The sequence below is a fragment of the Carassius carassius genome, chromosome 13 (assembly GCF_963082965.1).
Source record: "Carassius carassius chromosome 13, fCarCar2.1, whole genome shotgun sequence".
Lineage (NCBI taxonomy): Eukaryota > Metazoa > Chordata > Actinopteri > Cypriniformes > Cyprinidae > Carassius > Carassius carassius.
The window spans coordinates 20,220,166-20,229,837 of NC_081767.1; the positions used below are offsets into that span (position 1 = coordinate 20,220,166).

General features: G+C 37.0%; 1 protein-coding gene across 1 annotated transcript; it reads right to left on the reverse strand.

The window, feature by feature from the left end:
* Window positions 1-5,187: 5,187 nt before the first annotated feature.
* LOC132156062 (protein phosphatase 1 regulatory subunit 15B-like) lies at window positions 5,188-8,535 on the reverse strand. The gene is made up of 3 exons (XM_059564895.1): window positions 8,076-8,535; window positions 6,325-7,421; window positions 5,188-6,035 (listed from the first exon to the last, which is right to left on the reverse strand). Exons 1-3 carry the CDS (start codon window positions 8,221-8,223, stop codon window positions 5,826-5,828), a joined length of 1,455 nt encoding a protein of 484 aa, XP_059420878.1. The 5' UTR covers window positions 8,224-8,535; the 3' UTR covers window positions 5,188-5,825.
* Window positions 8,536-9,672: the final 1,137 nt, after the last annotated feature.

Below are 9,672 nucleotides of genomic sequence, written 5' to 3' on the forward strand. Positions count from 1 at the left end.
TGGTTGTTTATTTATATCAATCCTGCTTGGAATTATTGTGGTTGTATTGTATTATAATAATAATAATTATTATTATTATTATTTCTGTGGACATACTACTTCAGTTGTACATTCCCTCAGTGTTTCCATCGAAAATAGTAGCCAGGTTACCTGTTTTCACTTACCATCTGCAACAGTTCCACAGACTTGGCAACCTGCCTGTATTACTCATAGTCACTTTGCATATTTACAACAAAACTGTGCAGTTGTTAGCTTACGTTATTTCTACTTGATCCACTTAAAATTACTTTCATATGTTTAAACATAATGTATATTAACACATTTTCTTTGCGGTCCTCACGGTAGACATGGATCATTTGCCAAGATTATTTATTAGGGATGCCAATACTGTACATAAAATGTTCACTCTATATTTTGATGTGGTCGTATTGTGACACCTAGAGGCGTGTCAGTATAAAGCAAAATATATTATTTACTGATACGAGGAAGGAGTGTTTTGTGAAGCTGAGTCTGGGTCAGGACCAAGCTACTTTCAGGGGTCTTGAAGTCCTTCCTCCTGCAAATCAGCTCCAAACCCCTGGACCAGGGCCAGCCAGTGCAGCTTCAGTTCACATTAACAAAGTGGCATGACAGTTGAGGGTGGGTTTACTGCCATAACCCCAGACATTTGCACACACTGTCAGTGCTTGAATTTTCATGTTGACTTCAATTAATCATTTTTTAATAGACATTTTTATCCCAAGCATGGTGATCCTCAAGATACGCCATCTATTTTACATACAATATTAAGCTATCAAATAGTTTTATTTCAGAAATAAATGTTAATAGTTTAATTATTATTACTATTATTATTTTATTTCACAATAGCAAATATTTTTTTCTCCCTTTGTCCATGTCAAATCCATTTAGGCTATATATTATATCAACTTTTTATTGCATTTGACCTACCTCACTAACAAAAAAAATGATAATGGTTAGTAACAATACTTAATTGTTTTAACTCACTATTGGAAATTGTTTTATCTCAATCTGTCCAGTGAAAATGGCCAGAAAGCTAAAGAACAAGGAATACATAACTACTGTAAGTCATCTATGTTTTCTATGCCCACTGGGTTTTTTTTCTCCACAGGTTTAAAATTAAAATGTATACTATTTGTCCTTATTTCAGAAAGTTCCTCCATTTAATAATCATTAAAAAAAAGAAAAACATTCTAGCCTGCTCATCGCTCACCCCTTCCATTAGAGGTCAGCCTTTTAATTTCTTTTAATGGGCCCCAAAATTCCAGGGTTCATTTGGCTGCTGGACTGAGAGGACCAGCCTGACCACTACATCCTGGTCTTGGAGCCTTTCTTACTCCTGCAGCAGAATCCAAGCTGGCAGATGGGATTGAAATAAATCCTTCTCCGTTCATGGTTTAAGCCATAGAGTTTTCCCAGTTTCTTAATTCAGTTGAAGTGAGTGGCCAACTCTCCACATCTTGTCCCAAAATGCCCAGTCACTGTTAACCATAGTTCCAGAAGTTCCTGAGACAGATGTTTCTACACAAGAGGTTCATGTGAAAGCTGATCCTGTCACAGCTGTCCCAAACGTGCCTTCATTATAATAATTTAATAAATTAAATCACATTTGTTTTGGTAAGTTTACTGAAGACCATAGCAGATGTATAGTGAATGTAAAAGAGTACGCAAGCAAAAACAACAACAACAACAACTTTTATATTTTTATTTTACTTACGATCTAGGCTGCCAGGCTATCTATTTACAGATTAATATATTTATTTTATATGTATTTTTGTAAATAAAAAAAAGATCGTAATCTGGTTGTATTTTGTTTGCGTCGTATTTTAATTCAGGTTGTGAAAAAAAATAAAATAAAGATGGATACCACGCCTGCTCAATCATGCCACCTTGTGATGGTTGTCATGCAGCACATTCAGCGAACCATTGAAGAGAGATGAACTGTGCCTCTCTTTGAAATCAAAGGTTTATGTTCTGGTTCCTTCATTTGTGCCACATGTAACAGACTGTGTGAACATACAGAGAGCTGCTCCAAAAAATAATTTCAAGAAATGTATGCAGGCTACACTGAACTATATCATTCATTCTCTTGTATAAAGCAATCTGGTTTGATTTTGATGGTAGTCTGATTTTATCGAGGCAGCTAAATAAAGATTCAAACCCTTTTCAGGGACACTTGAAATTCAGCTCAGGAGCATGCATGTCACATGCATGTCGATATTACTGCATTTTGAGTGGAGTTAACCTGTGGCAAATTCAGCTGAATGGGTATGATTTGGAAAGGTACACACCTCTCAATAAAAGGTCTAACAGCTGAAAATGCATATCCATGATCATATATGAAAGTGATCTGTGCTTTATGGCGGTATGGCCAGACTTAATCCTCTCCTTGGTAAACACACATGAAAATCCACTTGGAATTTGCACCAAAAAAAAAGGCACCTAAAGAAATCTCAGACTGTGAGAAACAAGAATCTCTGGTCTGATGAACCTCAGTTCAAAGCATCATGTATGGAGCAAACCAGGCACTGCTCATCACCTGCACAGTAGAACCCCAACAGTAAAGTGTGCTGGTGTTTTTCAGAGCCAGGGACTGGGAGACTTGTAGAAGTAATGCTCAACACAGCAAAATACTGAGATGGAAACCTAGTCCAGACTCCAGAGCATTCAGAAGCTCAGACTAGGCAGAAGGTTCACCTTCCAACAGGACAATGAGCACACCACAAGAGTGGCTTATAGACAACCGTGTTTATGTCCTTGACTGGCTCATGCAGCCATAGCCTGAGCTTGAACCTAATAAAACCCCATCCAACCTGGTGAGGAGAAGAATGGCAGATGTTTGCCAAATGCAGATGTGCAAAGCATGTCGCATCAAACAAAAAAGACTTGAGGCTGTAAAGGTGCTTCAACTTCAAGTACTGAGTGAATATTTATGCTTAATGAAGTACTTAATTTAGTTTTTCATTTTTTTTATAAATTTGTCAAGTTGCCACATATCAGTTTTTTCTTTGTCAGTATGGTGTATGGAATGTAGATTGATGTAAATTTGACATAAGGCAGCAGCATTAAACGTGAAAAAAAAATTAAGGGGAATGATATAAATAACAATAACAATTTTATAATATGTATTTAATATAATGGTGCATTATATTGACAGTTAATACTTTTACAAAAGATTTCTATTTCAATTAAATGCTGTTCTTTTTTTTCTATTCATTAAAGAACCATGAAGAAACAGAAACAGTTTCCTCAAAAAATTGTAAGCACATTAAATATTAAAAATAATTAAAAGTATTACAACATTTTAAAGAATCCAAACTTTTGAACAGTATTGTATTTACAAACACACACAAACACAAAGCAATTGCCAAAAAAAAAAAAAAAAAAAGATAGGCCTCTCACTCACATTCACAAAATGACTCTGTGCAGCTGCTGCATCTAATTTGAATACTCAAATATTTTTACATATCAGACAGGGAAGCATCACCATTTGTAATAATTTGTGTTTTTAACCATTAAATGTACACTGACTCTGCACATCACTGACATTCAGTACTATTTAAAAGTGACTATGTAATGACCATACAAGCTCAAATTTCTCTCTGCAACATGAGATGTCTATGTTTTTTTTGTCTCACACTGTGGCTGCTGACTGCTCTATTGCATCAGGCAGTCAGCGCTTTGTAATTGAGACTCCAGAGATCCTCCTTCTCAAGCTTTGGACTCCCCAGGATGAGTAACAGAGGCTGGGGCCATGCTTGCTGCCCTCCCACAACACACAAGCCCCTGCTGCAATCAAATGCAATCCTCTCATTACCAAATAGTGCTGTGATTGGTTGCCTAGAGACCAAGGTCACCTGGGTGAAGGCACCTTAGGAGAAGAAGACACCACAGCACTGCCACATGCATGCATCCAGCTAGCAACCCTCCTACAAACTGATCTCAGATCTGTTACTTTCAATCTGGCACTGCTTCTACAAGCAAAAACTAAATTACAACCAGTCAGCCTTGTTACTGCTAATACAGAGTTAAACACTTTCATAATAGCATGTTTCCATCTTCACATTATCAATAAATGTGTCCGAAATGCCATCTTATTAAGTCAAGGGCAAAGCATTATTAAATTAGACCTGCAGTCTGCTGTCACAGCATGAAAGATTGCGTAAACGATTGCTTGTCTTTGCACCATGCAACCTTATGTTGCAGCTGATGTGTCGAGGGGAGATGTTAAATGATTACTCCTCAAGGGAGAGAGTTTCATCACGCTTTGTTTTTAACCCTCTCTTACATGGGCTGCACATGATGGTCTCGCAGGAGTTCTGCACCTCTACATTCAGAGTCTGAGACACAATGAACTAGTATGATGAACCAAAACATATGAGCAAGGACAGTGTGCAAGGAAACAACTTTACATTCAACAAATGCATTTGCAGAGTAATAGTGTAAAAAAATGTGATCTGGAAATCTGGAAAACGAGACTTGCAGTCATTTCATTTATTCTTAAATACAAGCTGCAATGATCAGTGAAGTCAAATGTAGCAGACAATTTATCAGCATCTGTTTTGTAGGAAGTACGGTGTTGATGTCATTTTCAACATATGCACTACTGCTCAAAAGTTTGGGGTCAGTAAGATTTTATAAAAATCATCAAAACTTTCATCAAAACTGCATTAACAAAAATATGTTAAACAGTAGCCTAATATTGTGAAATATTATTACAATTTAAAATAACTTTTATTTGTAATTTTATTTGAAACATAATTTATTCCTGTTTTCCTGTCTCACGTGATCCTTTAGAAATCCTTTTAATATGCTGATTTGCAGCTTAATAAACATTTCTTATTATTATCAGAGTTGAAAATGGTTGTGCCGCTTAATAATTTTGGAGAAACTGTGATATGTTTGAACAAAACATTTATAAGAAATTAAATATTTTGCAACAATATAAATGTTTTTACTGTTACTTTTTATTTCATGTACACTTGCAGAATAAAAGTATTAATGAACAGTATTAAAAATGTAATAATAACAAAAAATCTTACTGACTGCAAAAGTTATTAATGGAAGTGTATTTGAACAAATATATATCTATATATAGAAAACTGTAAACATTGAGGTGGACTGTAACTTGACCTTGTACTTTTTTTTTTGCATTTTCTTCAACACCAACAACAACAATAATAATAATAATAATAGCAGCCTATTTTCATGCCATTTAAAACCATTGGAATAAACTAGGTACAATTTACCCAAAAATGACTCATATCATTCCAAATCAGTGCGACTTTCTTTCTGTTGTGAATCACAAAAGATATTTTGAAGAAAAAAAAAATATTACTGAACTATTTAAAGCTATTTCCCCTGAACAAAACAACAACCCTCTGTCTTTCATTGTATAGGGGGAAAAAAGGCCATGCCATTTTTCAAAAAGTCTTCTATTGTGTTTCACATAAAGAAAGTTATACAGGTTTGGAATCGCATTTTGGGGTGAACTATCTCTTTAAATAAAAAAAAACACTAGTTTAGTACTCCAACATACTGTATCAACAATTTGTGTTAAAAAATATATGTGTGATCAGTCACACTGAAGAGTCTGTAAGGCATAGCCAAAAAAAATAAAAATAAAATAAAAATTCTGTAGCAACAGCAGTAGTAACATTCAATAGCAGTCAAGGTACAATGTGTGTTGGGACACAGCAGTGAGGTATGAATGTCAATTTAAGTCAATATATCAATCTAGAGGCCGGCCGGGGGAATTTAAGATCAATAATTACAGTCAGAAACCACTTTTGCAGTTCAAGGGCTGGTTACTTCTGTACGCTGTCCTTACAGGCCCACAGCTTTTCCCTGTGTGACAAACTTAAACAGTAGCCAATGGCCTTCTCAGTTTCACTGATCCTCTTTCGGAAACGGTCTCTGTCCCGTGCAAACTCCTCCCACGGTCCCTTGCGAGAGGCTTGAAAGGCAAAGGACCAGGCTTGCATCTTGTGGACTTGTACGATGGGAGAAAATTTCACCTGGAAAACATTAGCAACATGCTGTTATCAAGCAATGACTGTCAGCTGAAATGTTGTCTAAAGCGCCTTAAAGGTGCGGTCAGATAAGCGAATTTCTGGCAGAATTTTGCGGGCAAAAAGGTTGCGTGGTATGAAGCACAGCTCACACAAAAATCACTTTCAAACCAAGCAGCTTTCTGTTGGACAGTGTGGCGAGTTTGCATGAGCAACTTGAACATGTTGCAAAATCTGCATGGAGAAATGGAAATTCGCTAAACAAGAGTGACCACACCTTTAGACTGATAATTACCTTCTTAAAAGGGGGACATTTCCTCTGGTTTCCCCGAACAGCAGTCAGACCAACATGTCTTCTCCATGGCATCACTGATAATGTCTCAACGGGTAATTTGTGGCAGCAATGGCGAGCGACTTTCCTTGGCGGTAATGGCGGCTTTGAGCGCCTTGAAGATTTTAAGAGTCTATCAGTTTTATTTTGTGTGTTGTCGCTGGGCGAATCATGTATTGGTGTAGCCGGTGAGCTTTGAAGAGGGGCTCTGAAATTCAGTGGATGATATGGGTCATCATTCTGAGAGAGGGACCTCCATAAGGCCTCTTCTTCTTCATCTTCAGAACCTGGTTTGGAAGAATCGGAGCCTGTGGACACAGTGGACCGTGATACAGTGGGACTCTCAGCCTTCGAAACCACCTGTGTTTTGCTTTTTTCATTAACCGCACTGGACAAACATGCCTTGAAGTACAGAGGGTGATATGGATCCGTCGAGCTGGTCAGAAGGTCCCAGAGTTTGTCATTCTCCTCTCGTTCTCCTTCAAAACAAGAGCTGTCTGTGCTTCCCCAGCTGAACTCACTGTCTGAGAACTGACCGACTGACTGCACTGGACATGGAGCTTGAACATCCTCAGAAGATGAACTACATGAATCAGGATCTCCGCTGGGTTTCTGATGCTTTCTGAACTCCTTTGGAGAAAACCCGGACACATGTGCAGTAAACGTGCAGGTGTTCTCTTCACATTTTCTTTCTGATCCTCCTAATATGGTCCAGTCGTATCCATGTTTCCACATAGAGTGATCTCCAATATAAAGATCTTCAGTGTCATTGAGACACTCTGTTGCGTGGGACACAAGGTCTTCCACTAAAGAGCAACAGAGTTCATCGCCGACCAGACTGGACAGGACAGCTCTGGAGTGGGAACTCACATCAAAAGGGTCCCTGCCGAATTTGGAAAGTGGATTGGAGCCCCCGACCACTATGTTTTTGTTGTTTTCAAACAAGGACGAGAGCAGGAAACTGTCAGAAGGGTCTCCTGACCCGCTTGTCATGTGCTGAATGTGTTGCCCTGTCTCGTCTGTAATTCTCAGATGGACTTCAAACCTGAACATCTGGAAAACTGGGGACCAAACAAGGAGTTACTGGATGGATGGATAAATGAACGAATTATGTGTTTTTAATCAAAAATAAAATGTTAAAATACTGATAGAAAAAAAATTAATATTATTCATATTTTATGCATTACAAAATAAATAAGTCAATAAGTAAATATTATTATTATTATGTAAATTAATAAAATGTTTAATAATACAAATTAAATACAATAAAATATTAATAATAAAAATAATAGTATAAACATAATATAAAAATATCCAGGTAAAATGAAAAATATAAAATCACAATTTTATAATAATAAACAAAAACCCTGCAACAAAAAAAATCAGCATTGCATTAATGTTTTCTTTATACATCTTTGTCACTCTCCTCTAAAGAAAATATTGTTAAAATCATAATTGAAGTTTTTGGATAAAAGCTTAATGAATGCTTTTCATTGCAAATGCAACAACATTAATCAGCAGCACTCTTTTTTCATTTTTCACTTTTTACGCAGTTTGCACTTTTAGTCTATAAGAATAATACATCTATACAGCAATCTACATATACATAAGTGCATCTATCCTGTAAATAATTATGTAATCCCGCAATGGCAAAGCATAAAAAAAAAAGCAAAACATTTCAATGCAAACATTTGAGTCAGTAAAACCAGACTTACCGGTCATCAGAGTGCAGCAGATGACCTGGCCCAGCAGTCTGAGGTGCTCCCACAGCACCGTCAGGATCTGTTTAGTCCAGGGCAGAAGCATCATGCCGCTGTCCCCGAAGCGCCGCAGCGCGGTCCGCTCCGCTCCGCTCCCTTCCATCCTCAAACAGTCACGCTACGCTCTCACGTATTCTGATATTCGTCCCTTGGTTTGTTTTCTCTGTAGTAATCTATCGGCTGGTGTTTGAAGTTTGCCAACCACATCTTCCCAGATATGTGAGCGTTAACTCCGAGCGAAAGCTGCTGAAGTACACATGATCACCGAATCCTGTTCACAACACCTCCGAGTGACAATAGTGAACGTGTGCCTGTGAGAAACGACTCCAATTTATGAAAACGCTCCACTACAAACAAATATCTCCAACCCTGCAGCCGTGCAACTTTTGATTTGATCGCATCTGTGTCACTCACGCTGGTACCGCCCTCTTTCGCAACAAACCACGCCCACACGATGCGTAGCCCAGCAGTGACGCATGGTTTGTTGTCCCTTGTGAAATATCTTGAAACAGCAGGTTTACATATTGCTACTATTACAACACACAATTACGGAAAGCGATTTTATATTTTAGACACTTAATTATTCAATTTATTTTAATGATGAAGTAATGATTGAAACAATTATATAATTTGTTTTTGTTTTTTTCACTCGATACGTCCAGACTGGAATCTAGCTGTGAATTCTGCTCTCAAACAAGATGGAACTTTATATTTTTGTATTGTATACATGTAAAAAAAAAAATAATGCACTAAAGATAATTTGTATCGGATATCAGATTACAACTAAAGCCTCTTTAAACTTGCTAATTATTGCTGAGGCAATAATTAAACCTTGTTGCTGCTTCTTGCGTCATACTGTACATTACACTGTTGTTTTTGAACAATGTTCTACTAACGTTACCGAGGGGAAGAAAAAAAAAACACTAGATAATTACAAGAGATATATCTTCCAGTATAATATGTCAGATCTGTAACAAGACGAAGTGCAACTCATTACACTTAATAAAACTGTTCCATAGATCACAAATGTACCTAGTTTACTATTAGGCATAATATTTAAAATGGAAACTTAAGTTAGTGTTTTCATTCATTTTCCTGTGTGCATTACTGTAGCACAAATATTTGTGACAATTAGGTTACATTATGGGTCAAATAGTCAAGTCAAATACATAAAATACAGTCAAATACAAATCATAAGTATGATTTTAATCTACCAATGTATTATTTGATTGGAATTCATTATCATATCTATCCCTTTGCACTGTTTTTATATCTTATAAAATACAAAATGTACATCTATAGCAGCCTTGTATGACTGTCAAGGAGCGAACCCTAGGGTCAAATCATGCATACTTCATCAGTAAGCCCTCATTTTGGAGACAAAGCAAATGGCCTGAATTAATAGCATAATAGCATAAGACTGGCCTGCTTTTCTCTTTCTCTCCAGATGCTTTCTCACAGCAACCGCCTGATTAATGAGGTGGTACAGAAACGCTGGCAGATCTGAGGTCAGGCCTTTTAGACCTTTTCAATTTTACTGCCAATGACAAAG